Here is a 22,476-nt window from a genome sequence, read left to right on the forward strand (position 1 = left end):
TGGCCTCAAACTCACAGAGATCTGCCTGCCTCTACCTCCCAGAGTGCTGGGATTACAGCCGTGTGCCACAGTGCCTGGCTCTGTATTTATTTTTGAGACAAGGTTTTATTGTATAACCGTGGCTGTCCTAGTATTCACTCTGTAGACCAGGCTGGCTTAATCAGAGATCTGCCTGCCTCTACCTCCTGGGTTAAAAGACACGTACCTCTATACCTGTCTTTTTTTTTTTTTTTTTTTTGAGACAAGGTCTCTCTATGTAGCCCTGGCTGTCCTGAAACTAGCTATGTAGACCAGCTATCCTTGAACTCACAGAGATCCACCTGCTTTTGCTTCCCTATGATAGAATTAAAGGAGCGAGCCACACCACATCTGGCTTTTTCACGTAAGTGCTAGGGATCAAACTCAGGTGTTGTGTGGCAAGTAATTTACTAACTGATATCTCTCCCTGGGCCCCCTCTCTTCTTTTTAAATTTTGTAGTTTTATTATTTTACATTAAATAGTATTAAATTTACTTGTTCTAAATGGCTACCCATGTGTACCTCTTCACATGTGTTTATGTTATCGCAGTGTTGTGAGGCAGGTACTCTATCTCTGAGATCATCATGTAGCCCAAGTAAACCCTGAACTTTGAATCCCCGGCTCAGTCCCCATGCACCTAGAATTACAGGTCTGTACCACGAAGCGTAATCCAAAATTTACTATGTATTTAATAGTTTCCCCATTGATTAAAATTTTTACCTTCTTTCTATATTTTTGTTTTGTTTTGTTTTGTTTTGTTTTGTTTTGTTGAGACAGGGTTTCTCTGTGTATAGTTTGGGCTGTCCTGGAATTCACTCAGTAGACCAGAGACCCGTCTGCCCCTGCCTGCTGAACCCTGGAATTAAAGGCGTGCGCCACCAAACCCAGCCTACCGTCTTTCTGTATTAAATTTTATTATACTGTGTGACTTGGTCTCTTTCTGGAGTTCATTATGAGTCATTATCCTCATTGTTACACATTGTTATAATAATTTAATCATCTGGCTTTGACGTTTGGTTGATTTAGTTTTCCTTTGTTCTTTTTAAGAATTTTATTGGTATTTCATTTTTTTTTCTTATCAGTTACATTTTATTAACTCTGTATCCCAGCCGTGTCCCGATCCCTCATTCCCTCCCAGTCCCTCCCTCCCTCCCTCATCTCCACCGTGCCCGGTATTTCATTCTTTCATCCTCTCTTTTGTTTTCATATTTTTGGGGGAATGCTGGGGCTTGAACACAGGTCCTTATGCATGCTAGACAAATGCTCTACCCTTGAGCTACTTCTTCAGCTCCCGTTTTTAAAGGTGAATTTTAGAACTAGTTTCTGAAAACTGCCTCTTGCTGTATTGAGATTATGTTTGTAGATTAATTTAGGTGTAGTTAATAATTCTTTTTGTTGTTTTGTTTGTTTGAGACAGTTTTTCTGTGTAGCCCTGCCCATCTGTACTAGGAATAAAGGTGTGTGCCACCACCACTCAGTCCAGTTAATAGCTTTTAAAATATACTTTTATTTTTCATTTATATATATATATTTTAAATTTTGTCTGGTAGTCTTCATATAGCTTAGGCTATTCTCAAACTCACTATGTAGCTGAGGATAACCTTGAACTTCTGATCTTCCTGCTTCTACCTTCCAAGTGCTGGACTTACAGGCAAGAGCCACCAAACCTGGCTTGAGTGGTTCTTTCTGAGTGAGGGTGGTGACTGGAAACATGGGTCTCAGTGCATGGACAGGGTGACCTTGAACCCACAGAGATCTGCCTTCTGAGTACTGTGGTAAGAAGCATGTTGTACTATGCCCCACCATTTAAAAAAAACGATTTATTTATTCATTCATTTATTTATTAACTGTGTATGTGCATGTGTGTCTCTGTGTGTGGATTTGTATGTGTTGAGTACAGGTGCCTGTGGAAAGCAGAAGATGGTGTTAGGTCTCCTGGAGCTGGAGTTATAACTGGTTGTGAACTTCCTGATGTGGGTGCTGCGACGCAGATGCTGGTCCTTAGTACTCTTAGTCCTGGCCTGACTTTGTGTAAATACGGAATTTATTTTTCTTGTAGCCAGTGTACTGAATCTAAGCTTTGCAATAGATTTTAACGTTGACTTGCTTTGTTTTTTTGGCTTGTTTATCATCTGTGAACAACCATGCATTTATCTTCTGCTTCCCTGAGCATCTTTGTTTTGTTTTTGCTGTAATGGGAATGCTCCTAGTGCTTTTCAGTTAAACACAATATGATTCAGAGGCTAAAGTAGGTATCTGTCATTCAGTTAAGGATCTTTTCTTTTTAGAGTTTGAGGCCAGTCAGGTCTACAAAGCAAGCTCGAGACAGCCAGGGCTACACAGAAAAACCTGGGGGGTGGGGGGAGGATCGTAGAAAATCTGAAAAGAACAAATAGATTTACCTTCTGTAAGATAGGACACCTGACTGAGTGATAGAGCTGATATTTTCATCTTTGTCTGTCTTTGGAACCTAGATGAAAATGTACCTCTTCCTAGGCTTTAAGCCTATGGCTGTTTAGTGAGAAAACACTATATTAAGCAAGAAGCACAGAGTGAGGACCAAGGGGGGAGGGGGATGAAACCATGAAAAGTTCCATTATTTATTTTTAGCATGCTTCTTATGCTGTGCTCTGGTTTCTTGTATTTTCTTCTTTAGTCTTGAAGAAGACTAAAGGTCTTCTCAGTTGGGGGGATGGAATCCTTTGAGGGTGTGTCTCCAGTGACTTCCTACTTATGCTCCAAGGACTTCCTATTTATGCTCCACGTCCTGAGTTGTCTTAGACAGACTAGCCTCAGTCTTGCTTGGGCTCTTGATCCTCCTGCCTTCACTTCCCCAGTGCTTCAGGATTGAGCCAACAAACCTGCCTCATTTGCTTTTTCATAAACAACCATTTATGAGGCATTTATTCATTATTAATGTATACTTGAAGGAAGATTTACACAAGGTATTTTCTGTTCTGTATTTCTTAACATGATTATGAAAAAGTCTAAAATATATGGCTCAAAACACAACATACATGAAATATAAAGAATACTAAGTCTATCCATCTGTGCTGTAAGAGCAGAGATGGTTTTAACTCATGTTTTTATTATCAGAAACAGTTTAACTTATCTCATGAGGAAACAAGCCAGTTCTGGATCATGAAAACCCCTGTCAATTATTTTTAGCATGTGTCTTAGTTTTTTTCATTCCCTAGTTTCTTGTCTTCTGTGCTCGAGTATTGAAGAGGTAACAACTTGAGGGGATGTCAGCAATAGATGGGCTACCGAGGACCCATCCATTCTTTAAAGACTAAGATTGTTCCCTGAAACATCTGTTCAGATGGCTGCGCCCCTCCCCTTTGCAGTTCATCTCTGTGGACAGCAAGCATGGTTTCTACAGCGTGATGGCTCAGTGGGGCAGACAGTGGAAAGTAGTGTGGTAGATACCCAAAGACCACAGTGGTGACATTGTGTGCAGGGTTAATTTATTTTTGATGTCTGCCTTTGTGCTACAGTGGCCAAACGGAGTAGTTACTAGAGACCACAAGGCCTCAGAGCCTGTTATGTTATATTTACTGTCTGACCCAAAACAGAAAGTTTGTCAACCCATGATCTAAAAGCTATATAGTGTGTGGCTGAGTGGAAGTTAGATTTTAGTTTTAATTATAAAGTAAAGATGGTTATAGAACTTTAAAGGTCAAGTTAAAAGGTGTCAGTGACAATGAAAAAAAGTATTTGACTTCAGATACAAGTTACACTGGCAACTTAATGACCTTCAGCTGAGAAGACCTTTTTATTTTTGTTTTGTTTTGTTTGAGACAGGATTTCTTTGTGTAACATTGGCTGTCCTGGACTCTTTGTAGGCCAGGCTGGCTGGTCTCCCTGAGTGCTGGGATCACAGGTGTGTGCCACCATGCCCTGCAGACATTGGTAACAATAGGGCTTCTTTACTTGTATTATGCTGTCTTTTTAGCTCTAAAGTAAAAGTCTACCTCTACAGAGGACCTGGTTCCACAGATGTTCTGAATAACTTAGACTGCGAACTTAATCAGTAGGTCTTCTTTTTTTTTTTTTCTGTGTTTGTTTCTGTTTCATCAGGATCTAGCACAACTCTGCCACCTAAAGAGAACTCATTACATATTTGTTGAATGAGAGAAGAAATGTGTATGTCCATTTTGTGCATATGTATGTTCATGTGTGTTTATGTACATAGGGGAAAGAGAATCCAGAGCTTCACTGTTTGGATTTGAATCTCACTGCCACTATGAATATTCTAACATTGTTCAAGTCTCTTGACTCTGTTTCCATTTCTTTACCTGCAAAATGGAGATTAAAACAGCACTTATTTTGGGGCTAGTGAGATGGCTCAGCCAGTAAAGGTGATTGCCACCAAACCTGACAACTCGGGTTTCATCTCCAGGAGTTCTATGATGAGAGAATCAACTTCTGCAAGTTGTCTTTTGGGCTGTGGTATGTGCATGTTCCCCACTGAGAGAGAGAAAGAGAGAGAGAGAGAGAGAGAGAGGAAGAGGGAGAGAGAGAGAGAGAGAGAGAGAGAGGTAATTTAAAAAAAATTAAGAATCAAAAGAAATAATACATATCTTATAGAGTTGAAGATATGCTAAAGTAGTATATGTAAAGAGCTGAAAATAATGTCTGTATATAACAGCTTATTTAAGAGCTACTTGTTGATTCTTTCATATACCCATCTAATAGTTGTTCAGTTTTTTGGTGCTAGGTACTATTAATTTTTATACGTTATCTTGTTTTATATCTATAACAGTCTTGTAAGTAGTTATACTTCTATTTTTTAAAAAGTATTCATTTATTTGTTTGTTTATTTTGGATTTTTGAGATAGGGTTTCTTTATGTAGCCCTGGTTGTTCTGGACTCTCTTTGTAGACCAGGCTGGCCTGGAACTCACAGAAATCTGCCTGCCCCTGCCTCCCTGAGTGTTGGGATTACAGGCATGCACCATCACGCCCAGCTATTTTATTTTATTTTATTTTTTTATGTGTGTCTGTGTAAGTGTATGCCACATGTGTGTGGATACTCTCAGGAGCCCAGAAGAGTATGTCATATCCTCAGGAGCTGGAGTTACAGGCAGTTAGTGGTAAGCTGCTAGACACGGGTGCTGAGCTTCAAACTTGCTTAACCACTGAGCCAGTTCTCCAGCACCCACATTTCCATCTAATAATGAAGGAAACTGAGGTTTGAAGATGTTTGCTATCTTGCCAGGTATGCTGTAACATGTACATGATGAAGCTAGGATTTTTGAATTCCTGGTAATGGGAAGATGCTCAGTGGGTAAAACACCTGGTGAGCAAACACAAAGACCTGAGTTTGGATTCCCAGTACCCACATGGAAAGCTGGGCATGGTGGCCACACCTGTTTTTCCTGGGATAAATAGGAGGATCCTCGGGATCTATTACCTAGCTAGCCTGTCTATACCAAGGCAAGCTCCAAGGTTCAGTGTGAGACTCTGTCTTAAGACATGAGATGTAGCTGGGCAGTGGTACACACCTGTAATCCCAGCACTTGGGAGGCAGAGGTGGGCAGATCTCTGTGAGTTCAAGGCCAGCCTGGTCTGCAAAGAGAGTCCTGGATAGCCAAGGCTATACAGAGAAACCCTGTCTTGAAACTCCCCACCCCACCAAAAAAAAAAAAAAAAAAAAAAAAAAAGGAAGAAAAAGAAAGAAAAGAAATGAGATGGACTCCCAGTGGTGGCTTATGTCTTAAATCACAGCACTTAGGAGGCAGAACTTTGTGAGTTCAGGGCCAGCCTGGTCTACAGAGCTAGTTCTAGAACAGCCAAGGCTATCAAAAGAAATCCTGTCTCAAAAAGCCGAAAAAAGAAAAGAAATAAGATGGAAGGGCTGGAGAGATGTCTCAATGGATAAGAATATTTACTACTCTTCCAGAAGACCCTGGTTTGGTTCCCAGCACGTACATGTTGGCTTAAATCATCTGTAACTCCAGTTCCAGAGGATCTAACACCTTTTTCTGGCCTCCACAGGCATATAGTGTACATACACGTAAGCCAAACATTTATGCTCATAAAAAAAGATAACTCTAAAAGCAATAAGGACAGGAACATTTGAGGAAACTCTGACCTTCATGTGCATACATCCACATAATTAACACACATGCATACACACACTACTTACCCAGTTGTTAATGGAGGATTTTTATATATTTATTTTCTCAAAAGGAGGAAATCAACTGCTTTATTAATTCTAACTTATCTTTGCTATTTTTAGAATGAGAACTTTATATTTTTTTACTTTGTTTTAGAGTTAATACTGATTCATTTCATGTTGTAAGACAGAGGATTAACCATTTTTTGTTTTGTTTTGTTTTTGTTTATTTTGGAACTAGTGTCTCATGTAGTTCTGGCTGTCATGGAACTCCATGAATTTTCAGGAATTGATCTTGAAGTGCTGGGATTAGAGACATTTGCACTATACCCCTATTTTGATTTTCGTTTTAGTTTAGTTGGATTTTTGGATTTTTGAGACCATATTATGTAGCTCTGGCTGTCTTGGACCTTGTGATGTAGACCAATATGGCCTTGTAGTCACAGAAATCTGACTACCTCTGCCTCTTGAGTGCTGGGATTAAAGGCCTTTTCCACCATGCCCAGCCCCCATTCTTGATTTTGAAGGTTACTTTAATTCTCTGAGTACTTGGAACAGTTCAGTTTCTGAAATGTCTGGTTTCTGGTTTGATAGAGGAAACAGACAACAGTTCTCTCTCTCTCTCCCCCTTACTTTCTCTCACTTTTCCTCACCTCTCCCCTCTTCTTTCCTCTTTCTCTTCGTGGATATGAAGAAAGAGTTTTAATTTTCTCCCATTGTATTTTTCTAAATTGGTAACACAGATGCCAACTTGTAAGGAATAATAAATGTACGAGCTAAAAGAACCCAGTGTTTGCCATCTGCTTGGTACTGAAATATTGATTTATTCATGTTTCTGGTTATGCATTTGTTATTTAACACACATAAAGCTTGTCATGCAAACTTTATATCTGTAGCATTCTCAACAGCTGTGGCTTAAGGAAAGCAGGAAAACATTGTAGTAAATAAATACTGTTCTGTGATGTTTATTTTTGTGACTGGGAAGGTGGTGGTCTTATTTGTGCTTATAGGTGTGTGTAACCCCTGCCAGCTGTGTGCCCGCTACAGTGCCTTCTACCAACCAAGGTACAGCCTTAGTCAGAGTTTAAGTTAGGTTCTCTGGTAGCCTTGTCTAGTAATTTATATACTAGGTTTCAAAATGCTAGTACTGGGCTGAGGTCAGTAATATGCTTGCCTAGCATGCCTGAGCTCTATCCCAAGAACCTCATAAAGTGGGTATAGTGATGTGTGCTTGAAATCCCAGCACTTGGAAGATAAAGGCAGGAGGGGCATGTGTTCATGCAGGGTTTCTCCACATTGCCTAGGCTGGCCTGAAATTCTTGGTCTAAAGTGATCCTGCCTGTTTCAGCTTCTCGAGTAGTTGACATTATAGGTGTGTGTCACCACGCCCAGGATCAGTATTTTTTAAGCTTCTAAACTGTAACTTATGAACTTTGAAAGAAAACAAAGCTACCTCTTTCTTCTTTCTTTCCTTCTTTTTCTTGTCTGCACCCCCTTCCTTTTTTTTTTCTCCTAAGTCAGGACTCATCTATCCCAGATTGGCCTGGTTTATATCCCCACTAGCACTATATAAAGGTTTTCTTTTACTCTTTTGTTCACATTCTTTTCAGCAGTTATTCTTTTTTTGTTTTTTTGAGACAATATCTCTCTACATAGCTCTGTCTGTCCTAGAACTCACTACATTGACAAGGGTGGCTTTGAACTCATAGAGATCCATCTGCCTCCCAAGTGCTGGGGTCAAAGATGTGTACCTCCATATCTGTCTTATCAGCATTTATTCTTTTTGTTTTCTTCAGTCTTTTGTTTTTCTTTCTTTCTTTCTTTTTTTTTTTTTTTTAAGACAGGGTTTCTCTGTGTAGCCTTGGCTGTCCTGGACTCTCTTTGTAGACCAGCTGGCCTCGAACTCACAGAAATCCACCTGCATCTGTCTCCCAGAGTGCTAGAATTACAGGTATGTGCCACTGTGCCCCGCTGAAGCTTTAAATTTCATGTGGTCCTATCTGTCTATTATTGGTCTTATTTCTTGAGTGGGGTCCTATTTAGAAGGTCTTGCCTACGAGGCATTTCAGACATACCACTTTTCTGAAGTTATTTTCTGATGTGCATGGCCATTTGAGGAACAAAATAAAGAATGATGAGAAACATCTCCAAATCCCAGAATATCCTTGTGTGTCTTAGCTTGTCTGCCTCCTCGCATCAAACCACCCATCTCAGAATTGAACTGCCTCAAGAAGCCAGAGAATTACTTGTTCTCTAACTCTCCCTCTCTTTCCCTCTCAAAATTGAGGAACAAGTGTAGAAAACCCCACTGTCATTCTTCATTAAAAACAGTGTTGTTTCTGGTGTTTCTCATGAGCATGAGACTCTTTTGCGTGTGAGAAGCAGCTGAAGACCGTCCAGTTAAGTCCATCGTTGCTGTGACCAAATGTCTATGAGAAACAACCTAGGAGAGGAGGCTCATTTGGCTCGTAGTTTTAACACTTTAGGACTATAGTCTTCGCTGTACCATAATTTGCTTTACTGCCTTTCCTGGGTTTGTGGAAAGCTAGGACCTCAAGGGGGAAAGTGGTGGAGAAAGTTTCACCTAAGATTTCTAGAACCTTAAAATAACAGTGGCAGTTTAGGAGTAAGCCCTCAAACAGAACCACTGGGGAGGAACAGTTCGTATCCAGACTAAGAATATGGACAAGAGAATTCAAGCAACAAAGATGGAACCTTTGGAAGTACCTTTTTGGGGGCATTAGATGGGGAGAAGGAAAAGAAATAGCAAGAGAGGGCTGGGCAGGTGGCCAATGGGTAAACTTGCCATTAGAGTGTGAATATGTAAGTTTGGATCCCTAGAACCCACAGAAAACAAGATGAATAGTGTATAATCACAGCGCTGTTTGTTATTTTTATAAGACTGTGTTTGTTTCTCTCTTAAGCCGGCTATCACACAAATAATTGAGACTCTTTTATATTTGTTTAATAATAAGCTTCACAGCACAAGAACTGAGCAGTTTTAATTCTATTCTTAACCCTTTAAATAAATTTGGTGTCCTCCCACCTTACATCCCATTCATACTTGCACCTTGTAGCTTTCCTGCTCCAGCTCCTCTCCTAGTCTCTGTGATTTTCCTGTAGCTGAATCCTCTACTTCCTTTTCTCACCCCTCCTCACCTGGCTGGACCAGCCCTATTTTTTGCCCTGCTCAGCAATTGGCTGTAAGCTGCTTTAATGAGATGAGAGGAGGTGATAGGAAAATCCCCACAAGCTGGTAAGCCAGCTCGCCTGATTACACAGTGGAACCCAAGAAGAGACGCTGTCTGAAACAAAGTATGAGGTAAAGAGAGGATTGACACCTAGTGTTGTCCTCTGATCTTCACTCTATGCCATGGCATTCATATGCACATACTCACACAAACATGTACACATACACGCATAAATATATGAATATATATGCATACAAAGGGGTGTGTGTGTGTGTGTGTGTGTGTGTAGGTGTGTATTTTGAGACAGGGTCTCACTATCCCTGGCTGTCCTGACACTCACCTTGTAGACCAGTCTGGTCTCCAACTCATACTATCCATCCACCTGCCTCTGCCTCCTAAGTGCTAGGTTGAAATGTCTGTGCCACCACACCCAAACCACACAAAGATTTTAAAGTAGCAAAACAGACAGGTAGACATCAGAAATAGGTTCCTAAATCTTAGAGAAGTTGCCAGAACTATCATAAATTTCTGTAAGCTAGCAGTTAATTTTAATTTTTTTCTTTTAAACATCATTGCACATGTTTAGAGGTCAGAGGATAACTTTCAGGCATTCTTCCAGCCACCAGGTTGGTTCCAGGGACCAAATTGAAGTTGTCAGACGAGACATTAAGTGCCTTTCCTGCTGAGCCATCTTATTGGCCTGTCCTGAGTAGTCCTTAGGGTCAACTTGACAGGACTTAAAATCACCTTGGAAATAAACCTCTGAGTGTGAGGGTATTTCCTGAGTGATTTAGCTGAGGGGGGGGGGGCTCACTTTGAAATGTGGGCAGCACCATTTCATTGGCTGAGGTCCTGGACTGGAAAAAGCGAGCTGAGCCAGAGCACTCATCTATTTCTACTTTCTGACTGCAGTTGCTATGGGACCAGCTGCCTTGCACCATGATGTTACTGTCATGATGGACTACACCCTTGAACTATTGGCCAAAAATAAACGCTTCCTCCTGAAATTGCTTTGTGTTAGATAGTTGGTGTTAGCCACAAGGTGAGTAACAAATACAGGCCTGAAGCTACATCACATGGATTTTCAAAAGAGAATAAAGAGTAAAAAGAATGTACCTTATCATTTTTGTGGGTTATTTATTAATTGTTGACTACACACACAAAAAATTTATTTGTTGGAAATGGTTAATTTGAAGCCAGGCATAGTGGTTCATGCCTCCCAGCACTTGGGAGGTAGAGGCTGAAGAATCAGGGCCCAAGGTCATGTTTTCCGTTGTAGCAAGTTTAAGGCTGTCCTCAGCTGCTTTAGTCTATGTCTGGAAAAAAGGTGGTTACAGGAAGATAGCTTAGTTTTTAAAGGTCATGAGACCTGAGTTTGCATCCCCATTCGTGTGAAAAGCTGAGTGTAGCTGTACATGTCTCTGATTCCAGCACTTACACATAGAGGCAGATTCCTAGATCTTGCTGCCATTTGGAAAGCCTTGGGGCATCTTCTTGATTAATGACTGATGTGGGAGGGCCAGTCCACTGGGGCTGCCACCCTAGGCAGGTGTTCCTGAGTTGTGTAAGAAGGCAGGCTGAGTGGATGGGCAGTGGTGGTGCACACCCTTAATCCCATATTGGGAAGACAGAGGCAGGTGGATCTCTGTGCAGCCTGGCTTACACAGTTCCGGGATAGCCAGGACTACACTGAGAAACCTTGTCCCAAAAAACAAAACGAGAGGGAGAGAGAGAGAGAGAGAGAGGAGAGAAGAGAGCAGGCTGAGTAAGCCAGGAAGAGTAAGCCAGTAAGCAACAGTAAGCAGCACTCCTCCAGGTTTCTTCTTGAGCTCCTGCCCTGACTTCCCTTCATGATGGACTATAACTGGAAGTGGAAATAAACCCCTTTCTTCCCAAGTTGCTTTTTCTTTTAATTCTTTATTAATTACACTTTATTCACTTCGTATGCCGCCTGTGGTTCCCTCCCTCCTCCAGTCCCAATCCCTCCCTTCCCCCTCTGCATGCATGCCCCTCCCCAAGTCCACTGATAGGGAAGGTCTTCTTTTCCTTCCTTCTGATCCTAATCAATTAGGTCTCACCAGGAGTGGCTGCATTGTCTTCTTCTGTGGCCTGGTAATGCTGCTTCCCCCTCAGGGGGAGGTAATTAAAGAGCAGGCCAATCAGTTCATGTCAGAGACAGTCCCTGTTCCTATTACTATGGAACCCACTTGGATACTGAACTGCCATGGGCTACATCTGTGCAGGGGTCTTAGGTTATCTCCATGTGTGAGTCTCAGGAAGACCCTTCACAAGTTGCTTTTGGTCACAGTCTTTATCACAGCAACAGAAACCAAACTAGACTAGTTGTAAATTCTTGCAGCTGCTTGCTAAATTTCCTGTATGGATTGGGTTTTACAGCCTTTTTGAGGCACGGGAATTTTGTAGAGGGAACTCTCCTGAGGAAAGCAGTGTTTTGAGGTATGTAAACTGATGCATATAACAAATTCTCCCATTTGTATCAATGTGGGCTTCAAGGTTCACACACAGCAATGTGCAGCTGTAGTCTTTCTTTTTTCTTTTCTTTTTAGAGATTTATTTATTTATACAGCATTCTACCTACATGTGTACCTGTGCACCAGATCTCACTACAGATGGTTGTGAGCCACCATGTGGTTGCTGGGAATTGAACTCAGGACCTCTGGAAGAGGTGTTCTTGACCTCTGAGCCATCTCTCCAGCCCAGCTGTAATCTTTGATGCTATTCACTATATCCAACATTTGCCCCAGAGCGGATGTGGAAAGCTTTAGCTAATTAATGAGTTTGGCAGATGCTCTACTGGGCCACACCTTCAGTACTAAGTGAGGTGAAGGGAGTGTTTCAGGCAGCAGATCTGTAGCTTGAATATGCTGTGCAGAAATATCTTCCGAGACCCTTCACCTTTTTATTAATTCAGCTAGAAGAAGAACCTAAAGCACACCAAGTTGTATGCAAAATCTGGATTCACTTAATTTCTGTAATAGTTGCAAAAAGCTGATTCTAGAGTGAATTATTTGTTGTGCTGGGGACTGTGATACCCCCTCAGCCCTAAACTGAGCTGTTTGGCACTGAGGACAGTTACTTCCTTCCTCTCTGTGATCATGTAGCACTGTGTTAACGGTTCTGTTCCAATAAATACTCTAATAATTTGCTGTTGTTTATTTGCTTATTCAGGTATATATTTAGCTAAGGATCACAAGTTGTAGGATATGTATAAGATATTGAAATAGATATTGGGGATAAAATCTTGCTCTGAAAAGGTTTTTTGGGGGCACTGGAGAGATGGCTTAGCAGTGGTGTTGGATTGTATAAGAAAGCCGACTGGCTAGACTGTGGGGGCACACAGCTTTAATCTCGGTACTTGGGAGGCAGAGGCAGGTGGATCCCTGAGTTCAAGGCCAGTCTGGTCTACAGAGTGAGAGAATGAGTTCCCGAATAGCCATGGTTACACAGGGAAATGCTATTGAAAACAAACAAAAAAGAAAGAGGAAGGAAGGAAGGAAGGAAGGAAGGAAGGAAGGAAGGAAGGAAGGAAGGAAGGAAGGAAAAGAAAAACAAAGAAAAGAAAGCAGTCTGAGGCGGTTGGAAAGATGGCTCAGAGGTTAAGAGCAGTTCCAGAGGTCCTGAGTTCAGTTCCCAGCAACCACATGATGGTTTCATGCTTCCAAGTACCTGCTTTCATTCCCTGCTCTGATTGCCCTTCATGGTGGACTACAACTGTAAGCTGAAGTAAACCTTCCTCCCTGTGGTGGTTTGAACCAGAATAGTCTCCATTTGGGCTCATATATGTGAATGCTGTGTCACCTGTTAGTAAAACTATTTGGGAAGGATTAGGAAATGTGGCCTTGTTGAAGCATGTCACTGGGAGTGGGCTTTGAGGGTTCAAAAGCCCATGCCAGGCCCAGGCCTGCTCTCTTTATGCCTGTGGATCGGGTGTAACGCTCTCAGTTACTGCCTCAGCTACTGTCTGCTTTGTGCCATGATTATCCTGGGCCAAGAAAGCCCCTCATCAAATGCTTTGTTTTGAGAGTCTCCTTGGTCATGGTGTCTCTTCACAGCAATAGAACAGTAACTAAGATACTTCTCAGGTTGCTTTTGGTCGTGGTCTTTATCACAGCAAAAGAGTTGATTTCGTCTCAATCGTTCAGAGGGAAAGAGTGTCGTGGTTGAGAAGCGTGGAAGCAGGCAGCAGGAGTGGCGGCAGGATCAGAAAGCTAAGGTCACATCTTTTTTTTATTAATTTTTTTTTTATATTAGTCAGGTTATTTACTTTGTATCCCAGCTGTAGCCCTCTCCCTCATTCCTTCCCAATCCCACCTTCCCTTCCTTATCTCCTCTCTGCCCCTTTCCAAGTCCACCTCTAGGGGAGGACCTCCTCCCCTTCCATCTGACCCTAGCTTATCAGGTATCTTGAGGACTGGTTGCCATGTCCTCTTCTGTGGCCTAGCAAGGCTGCTCTTCCCTCGGGGGTGGGGTGGGGGAGGTAAAGGAGCCAGTCGTTGAGTTCATGTCAGAAATAGTTCCTGTTCCCCTTACTAGGGAAACCCCACTTGGTTACTGAGCTACCATGGCTAAGCTCACATCTTCAACCACAAGCATGAAGCAGAGAGCAAACTTCGAATGATAGGAGGGTTTAAACTCTCAATGGTGATGGACCTGCTAAACTTTCCCAAACAGCACTACCAACTACATGAATCTCTGCAGTATTTATTCTCTTTCAAACCACTAGAGAAGAGTAGACAGGGACCAAAGATAATAAATATTTTACTTATATGTTCTTTGTTTGTTTTTCTCTTTTTAGATTTACTTATTAGGTGTATGAGTGTTTTGCCTACATGTATGTGCATGTACCACATGTGTATGTACCACATGCATGCCTAGTGCCTGTTGGGGTCAGAAGGAGTCAGATGTCCTCAAACTGGAGTTTTTCTCCATCCTTCTGTCCTGCTTCCTGTGTTTTGAGATGCAGTTTCTCTCTGTAGTCCTGGCTGTCCTGGAATTCACTCTGTAGGCCAGGCTGACTATTGATCTCAGAGATCCACCTACCTGCCTCTGCCTCCTGAGTGCTGGGATAAGAGGCGTGAGCTACCACTGCCCCGCTTGGAGTCTTTTTTTTCTTTTCTTTTATTAAGATTTATTTATTATATATGCAGTAATCTGCTGTGAAGAGGGCACCAGATCTCATTATAGATGGCTGATCATCGTGTGGTTGCTGGGAGTTGAACTAAGGGCCTCTGGTGGAGTAACAAGTGCTCTTAACCTCCAAGCTATCTTTCCAGCCTGGAGTTTTTCTTGATCACAGTCATTTGACATTTTTAAAAAATCTTTGTTTTACTAATATTTCTCCTTCCCTAAATTAGTTTTTGGTTTGTTTGAGTTGTTTCATAGGACTCTGTGAATGGTTTATTTTCTGCTTCATATTTTGCTTATGTCTATACAAGTATACTTATTTGGAGTATTCTTTATTTTTCTAGTTGACCCTTAACTCAGTTTGTTGTTGTTCGTTTGAAATAGGGTTTCACGTAACTCAGGCTGACCTCAAACTCACCGTGTAGTTATTCCTGCTCCCTCCTCCTAAGTCCTGAGACTAAGTGCTACACTGTGTGTCTGTCTTTCTGTGTGTACTTGTGTGTAGGGGACAAAGGTCAGTGTTAGGTGCCTTCAGTTGCTGTCCACTGTATAACATCTCTTGATGACTCTGGAGTTCACGCATTCCTGTCTGCCTGGGATTGCAGGGTGCTGCTTTATCTGGTCCTTTACAAGGATGTGAAGGGTCATATTCAGGTCCTCAGTGTTTGCTCAGCAAGAGCCTTACTTCCTGAGCCATCTCCCTAGCATTCCATTTTTTGTTTAGCTTTTATTTCTTTCTTTTTGCTTTTTCCAGACAGGGTTTTTCTGTGTAGCCTTGGCTGTCCTGTACTTGCTTTGTAGACCAGGCAGGCCTCCAACTCACATCGACCCACCTGCCCCAGCCTCCCTGAGTTCCGGGATTATAGGTTGTGCTACTATTTGCAGCTTTGTTTTGTTTTGTTTTGTTTTGTTTTGTTTTGTTTTGTTTTGTTTTGTTTTGTTAAGGCAGTCTTGAGATGGAACCCAAGGCCCCACGCATGCTAGACTGTTTAGATGTAAGAAAAAACAGGCCTAGGCTCAGTACTTGATCTAGCATGCAGAAGACTCTTCCTGTGAGTCTCAACCTGACACTAGCCTGGTGTAATTCTATTGCAGGCACTTGTGAGCTGGAGGCAGGAGCAGCAGCTCATTGCCAATCCCAACTACATCACAAGTTTGAAGCTAACCTGGTCTATAAGAGATTCCATCTCAAAACAACAAACAGGACAAAACCCGCTCCATGCAGGGAAGGAAAGAACAGAGCAGAGATGCTAGTGGCATTAAAATAAAAATACAGTAGAAGACTATGTCCATGTGTATGTGATAAGAAGGGGAGGAGTTTGCCAAAACAAATCTCACTGATAAAGGAGAGTAAAGATGAAAGTTTTCTCTCTCCAGCTTTATCTGAGTGTAAGAGTCATTTAATCTCTGAATGTCTCATTAAGGAGAAAATGTTGACAAAGTACATTGATGACACTTTTTGTAGGAAGTGAAAAATGAAAAACATACTTTGTACTTGTATCTGATGCCCTGATAGAAAAGACTAAATAAATTACCACGGATATAAAAGCTATCCATGGAGTCTGACACAGGTGAGCTACACAGGGATTCATCTGCCAAGAGCTGTGTGGTTTTTGGTGGCCACATTATATAAATTGTTGATCAACTTGGAAAATGCTCTGAAGGAAAGAAACAAAGTTTACAGGGTGGTTGCATTCCTTGAAACCAGTATGTGGGGTAGGGAAATAGCTTAGTGTTTGCCTGGCTGTATGAGGCTCCAAGTTCAATTTCCAGCCTTGGGGGAATATATATATATATGTTAAAATAGATTAGCCTTTGATCCCAGCACTCAGGGAGGCAGAAGCAGGTGGATCTCTGTGAGTTCAAGCCTGGCCTCATCTACAGAGTGAGTTCCAGAACAGCTAAGGCTACATGGAAAAACCTTGTGTCAAAAAAAACCAAACGACAACAAAAAACCCAAACAAAACCTGTTTAGTAATTTAATTTTTTTACGTAAAAGAGATTCAGGGCAGTGGTGGTGTACACCTTCAGTCTCAGCACTTGGGAGGCAGAGGGAGGCAGGTTTCTGTGAGGCCATCCTGGTCTACAGAAGGAGTTTCAGGACAGCCAGGCCAATATAGGGAAACCCTTGTCTAACATGTCAAAAGCCCTGGTTTTGATCCTTAACACTGCAAGAAAATGAATAAATTAAAAAGTAAATAGGCCTGAGGAGATGGCTCATCAGAAAAAGGCACTTGCTGCCAATCCTGGACTAACATGGTAAAAGCATGTGACTGTGAAAGTTGTCCTCTGCCTTCCACATGTGTGGGTTTATTTGTTTGCATGTACACACATGTATACACTAAAGAAATGTAAAATAAGTTAAAGCCAGGCACAATGATTTAACACACCAAAATATATAGCACTTGAGAGACTTGAAATAAGATCACTTGAACCCAGAGGTTCAAGACCAGCTTGGCTGAGTGTGGTGGCATATGCCTTATTCCAGGGAGGCAGAGGAAGGGGGATCTCTTTGAGTCTAGGCCACTGTGGTCTACATATCAAGCTCCAGGATAGCCAGGGCTGTCTTTTAAAAGTGGGGGGTTGAGCTGGTAGTTGGCATAGCAATTAAGAGCACTGGTTGCTCGTGTGGAAGACCTGGGTTTAATTCCCAGGCCCCACATCCCTGAATACAGTTTCAGGAAATCTGAGGCCCTCCTGAACTCTTAAGGCACCAGGTAGGCATGTGGTACACACATACATTTGTATAGGCAGTCAAAACACTCAAACATAAAATACAAGAAATACACCTTGAAAAGATCCACCTGCTTCTGTTTCCCTGAGTGCTGGGATTAAAGGTGTGTACTACCAGGCTAAAATACATTTTTAAAGGTCTATTTATTATGGATACAATGTTCTGCCTGGACACTAGATCTCATTACAGATGGTCATGAGCCACCATGTGGGTGCTGGGAACTGAACTCAGGACCTCTGGAAGAGTAGGCAGAGCTTTTAACCTCTGAGCCATCTTTCCAGCCATAAAATAATTTTTTTTAAAAAAGAAAAGGAAGCCTGACAGTTCCACTTCATTCTTAATCCCAGCACCCAGGAGGCAGAGGTAGGTATATCTCTGTAAACTCAAGGCTATGTTAGTCTACATATCCAGTTCCAGTAAAAAGGAGAGGAGGAAGAAGGCAGATTTCTTATCCCTGGTTGTTGCATGTTGTTTTATTATCAAATATTTTAAAAATTGAACATTTGTTAAAAATTCAGCGGGAGTCAGGCAATGCTGGTGCACACCTTTTAATTCCAGCACTCAGGAGTCGTAGGCTGGAAGATCTCTGAGTTTCAGGCAGCCTAGTATACAGAGCAAGATCCAGGACAGCCTCTACACAGAGAAACCCTGTCCCCCCCCACCAAAAAAAAAAAAAAAAAAAAAAAAACCAAACAGGAAAAATAAAATTCAGAGTGAACCAGGATATGGTGCACATGCTTACATTTCAGTACTTCCTGCAAGTTGGAGACCATCCTGGGCTATATTGTAAGTGTTGGTTCTGTCAAGGCTGTATAGCAAGACTGTTTCAAAAATGATAGCAAAAATATCAAGACAGTTTTCCGATGATGGGAGTGGGAAAATGACAGTAGATGGAGAGACCCACTAAAATAGATGTTTTCTGTAAATAGTGCTGGAAAAATACTGTCAGTGATATCTTTGCATAAAGGGCCTCTTTTAACTTATCCATGCAGGATCTAGAAAGTAAAGCCACTTCTGTTTCATCAGTCATGAGATACATGACAACAGTATCATTGATGCCCCGAGAAGAGAGTTGGTTCCAGATCTCTAGAAGGATCTCAATGAGGGCTCCGCACGCCAGCATTTTGCCTCTGTTTTTCTGGCAATGGCTTCTGTAGCTCTCCAGCTTGTTGTGGCCACTGCAAAGCTGTGATGTTTCCTGTATTGATGGATAAATTAAACTTTTAGAGTTACTGTTATTTCATTGAGCCTTTAGAGGGTGCAGACAAAAGCAGATGTAAAGTAATACTCCTGAAGTTCACAGAATGACAATAGCTTTGCATTGACAGTCCCTGTGGTACCACTTCTGAAATTAAATTTAAAAATTTATATTTATTGATTTTGTGTGTGTATATATATGTATGTATGTATGTGTGCGCGCAACCAGTGCACTTCGGTCAAACCCAGGGCTCTTTGAGTGATGAGTCATTCCTCCAGCCTTAAGCTATGCCCCAGCAGTGATTTTTCCCCCTTAGAGATACATTTTTATAGTGCTTAGTGTAAGCTGAAAGCCTGTCATTTCCATGCCTTATAAAGTGTCTTGTAAAGACAGTTTTATAGCTCATTGTTACATAAGACTTACTCATATTTCTTCCCTCCCCCCACACTTAAGAATTTACAGAAGGGACTGTTTCCTTCTAGTATCCTAACTCACTAGTGTTGGCCTTAAGGAAGTTGCCTAAAAAATTTCCCTATTATCCAGGTGTGGTGACTATGCCTATAACCCCAGCACTTAGAGGCTGAGTCAGGAGGATTGTTAGACAAGCTGTACAGCGAGTTTCACGCCATTAGGAGATGCATAACCAGACCCTGCTGGCTGTGACGGCCCTTGCCCTAACCCTGCCCTAGAGGTGGAGACACAAGGACCAGGTGTTCAAGTTCATCCTTAGCTGTATAGGAAGTTTGGGGCCAACCTGGGCCTGGATCCCAGCTCTTCCCCTCCCCCTCAAAAAAACCTAAAAACAAAAATAAATAAAAGACATGATTAACATTGTATTTCTGGCCAGTTCAGTGTGAAACAACTGTGGTCTTGGATGAAATAAATTCATCTTCATTAGTGGAGTGAGACAAATGTAATTTTGTTTTTTGAGACAAGGTCTCTTTTGTCTGGCCATCTACTCACATTTCTGCACTGGTGTCCAGAATGCAATGTTTATTTTATCTAAACTGGTACTAAAACATCCTGGTATGTTTGTTTTATATACGGAGACTTTGCTGTCACACATAGCTGCTGCCCTTGACACTCTCACTCTGTGTAACTCTGTAGGTGCGACACAGAGCTTCTGGTCAGGTGATGGCTCTCAAGATGAACACGCTGAGCAGTAACCGAGCAAACCTGCTGAAAGAGATGCAGCTCATGAATAGACTCTCCCATCCAAACATCCTCAGGTAACGGGTTTTCCTTCCTCCTAGGATCTGTAGGAGGTATTCTCGGAGGCTTGCTACAGTTTATCTGGTGGAATCTATCTTGCTGGGGTTTAGCTAGGCTTTAGGTCTTTTTCTCCCCGATATAACCTAATTTCCTGTAATTAACAATATTTAATAAAGCAACTTCCCCTCAAGTTGTTTTATTCTCATTAGAACATTAGCACTACCTCATTAGAATAATTGTTTCCTTCTGTGATTAGTAATTTGTTAGACATAAAAGGCTGGACTCTATGTGGTTATTTAATTTTCTTAATTGCTTTATGAGGAATTATAATTAAGTCAGTGACTAAAAAAAACAAAAAAACAGCAAATTTACGGCATAAAACTATTCACCCTAAACCATGAGTACTCACTTAGGAGACACAGTTGGCTGTTGAAAATTGTTTTTACACATGAAAGGTTTGGGCAGAAGGATGACTCAGTGGGTAAAGGTGCCTGAACCAAGAATGATACCTGAGTTTGCTATACACACCCGGGCAGAGGTGAGAAAATACAATATTGGGGTCTACTTTTAGCTAGACTTTCACTGATTGCTTTATATGCTTAACATGTAGTAAGTGTCTTGTCTATCTTTTCCCTCTTCACACTTGCACAAAAATTAAAAAAAAATTTAAAAAAATTTTAGGGTTATATTTTACTGGCTGGAGATAGCTCAGCAGTCACGGGCACCGGTTGCCTTTGGAGAAGATAAGGGGCTTCATTCTCAGAACCCACATGGTAGTTCACAGTTACTGGTAAGCTCCAGTTCCCGAGGATCCAACACCCTCTTCTGGCCTCTGTGGGTATCAGACGTAAATGTGGTGCAAATGTGTATGCACATACAAAATACTCACCACATGATACAAAAATAAAATCTTGCTGGCTGGGGTGGCTCAGGCCTGTGATCTCAGCACTCAGGTGTCGCGCGCAGCCTTCGCCGATAAGGATGACGCGGCAACCGAGGAGTGTCCAGCAACAACTTTATTGTTACAGCTCTTTTAGCAGATGGTGAAGGAAGGACCCAGACCCCGGGTTGTGCTCTGCTTAAATAGCCAGTCAAGGCGACGTGTTCGTCTGTGATTGGTGCTCCACACAAAACCTGATTAGCATATGATCCCTAATTGGAGGACCACATAAGCCTACATTAGCATAAGGTGGCACATGCGCAGATCGCAAAGCCTTTGGCGGGAACCGCTCCCGCCAAAGCAATGCTGGCAAGAAGAACCAGGAAGCAGGAGACCGGCGCCACCTTGTAGTGGCGGGAGCGGCTCCCGACACTCAGGGAGGCGGAGGCAGGTGGTCTACAAAGTGAGTCCAGGACAGACAAGGCTACAGAGAGAAACATATATCTAAAGTAGGAGTTAGGTATAAGATGCTTGTTATGTCAGAAGTGCCCCGGCTGGCCTCAAAACCTATTGGCTCTCAAGAGTTGGAGTTGTGGATGTGTGTCACCATAAGCAGCTTATGAAGAAATTTTCTTTCAGCTGGGCGGTGGATTTAATCTCAGCATCTGGGAGGCAGAGGCAGGAGGATCTCTGTGAGTTCAAAGCCAGCCTGGTCTACAGAGTAAGTTCCAGGATAGCCAAGGCTACACAGAGAAACCCTGTCGTGACAAACCAAGATAGATAGGTAGATAGGTAGGTAGGTAACAGATAGGTAGATATTTTCTTTCTGCTCCACCTCTCTCTCTATAGGCTCTCATAGTCATATAGTGCCCACTGTCCTTGAACTCATTATGTAGCTGAAGCTGACCTTCAACTCCCGATCCTTCTGCTTTAACATCCAACCTAGCTAAGTATGAGTCTTTTTGCCTTCATAAGCCAGAAGAAACTGTGGAACTGGACTTACAGAATGAGCTTGAAATTGAACCCAGATTCTCTGCAAGAGCAGCCAGTGTTCCTAATCACTAGGCCATCTCTTTAGCTCCTAGTTTAAGGGTTTTAAAAGAAGATTGTCCTAGCCTGTCAAAGGTGATACACACCTTTAATCCCACCTTTAATCTAAGACAGCCTGGTCTACAGAGTTCCAGGATAGCCAGGGCTGCAAAGTGAGACCTTGACTCAAAAACAAAACAAAGTTAAATTAAGCAAACATTAAAAAAAAAAAAAGAAAGAAAAAGAAAAGAAACCTTCCCTGAAAGAAAGGAAGGAAGGAAATGAGTGAGCTGGTGATCTGGGAAGTGTGGGAAAGTTTGTGTGAGACCCGCTGGAGGGCCGGCACCCAATCCTCTGGGCATACCCTGCCTCTGCTGCCAGAGCTGTGCATGCCCAGCAGGAGAGGGTGTGCTGAGCTTTTGGGGAGAGTTGGGGCTTTGCTTTGTTTTTTTCCTTTTCTTGGCTCTAACCTCCTTATTACAGGTTTTCCTTTTATCACTTTTTTTCTACAAAGATTTCCATTTAGAAAGAAAAGAACAGCGGGGTGTGGTGACACCCCTTGCAATCCTGTCAATGGGATAGATTGGTAAATGAGTGGAGTGGGGAAAAGGCATAGAGGTGGTAGGTATATAAATTTTGTTTATACCTATATCCTTATATATAGGTATAGTTAGGATCGGAGGGTTTTCATAGCAGTTCTGTTATCAGTTAAATAAACAATGAAGTACATTGTTGAACTTGGAGGAATTGATAGTTTGGGCTTCTTGTGAATAGAGTTGTTTATGCCAGGAAGTCTTGTGCTCAGATCTGTAACCCTATTCCACATCCTGCTAATTTCCATTCCACAATGGCTTTTCTAAGAACCTGACTAGGATTTATTCTCATATACGTATGTATATGAATATATATATATATATATATATATATATATATATATATATATATATA

The 22,476-nt window shown here is 41.9% G+C and overlaps 1 protein-coding gene across 2 annotated transcripts in view; it reads left to right on the forward strand.

The window, feature by feature from the left end:
• Tesk2 (testis associated actin remodelling kinase 2) overlaps positions 1 to 22,476 on the forward strand; it is a 98,822-nt gene that overhangs the window by 31,968 nt on the left and 44,378 nt on the right. For both annotated transcript variants that reach the window (XM_055618441.1, XM_055618442.1), the window contains exon 3: positions 19,515 to 19,636. In XM_055618441.1, coding sequence (XP_055474416.1) covers positions 19,515 to 19,636 — 122 coding nt within the window. The remainder of the gene's footprint in view (positions 1 to 19,514; positions 19,637 to 22,476) is intronic.

This window comes from Psammomys obesus, unplaced genomic scaffold, assembly GCF_907164565.1.
Source record: "Psammomys obesus unplaced genomic scaffold, mPsaObe1.curated_primary_1811, whole genome shotgun sequence".
Lineage (NCBI taxonomy): Eukaryota > Metazoa > Chordata > Mammalia > Rodentia > Muridae > Psammomys > Psammomys obesus.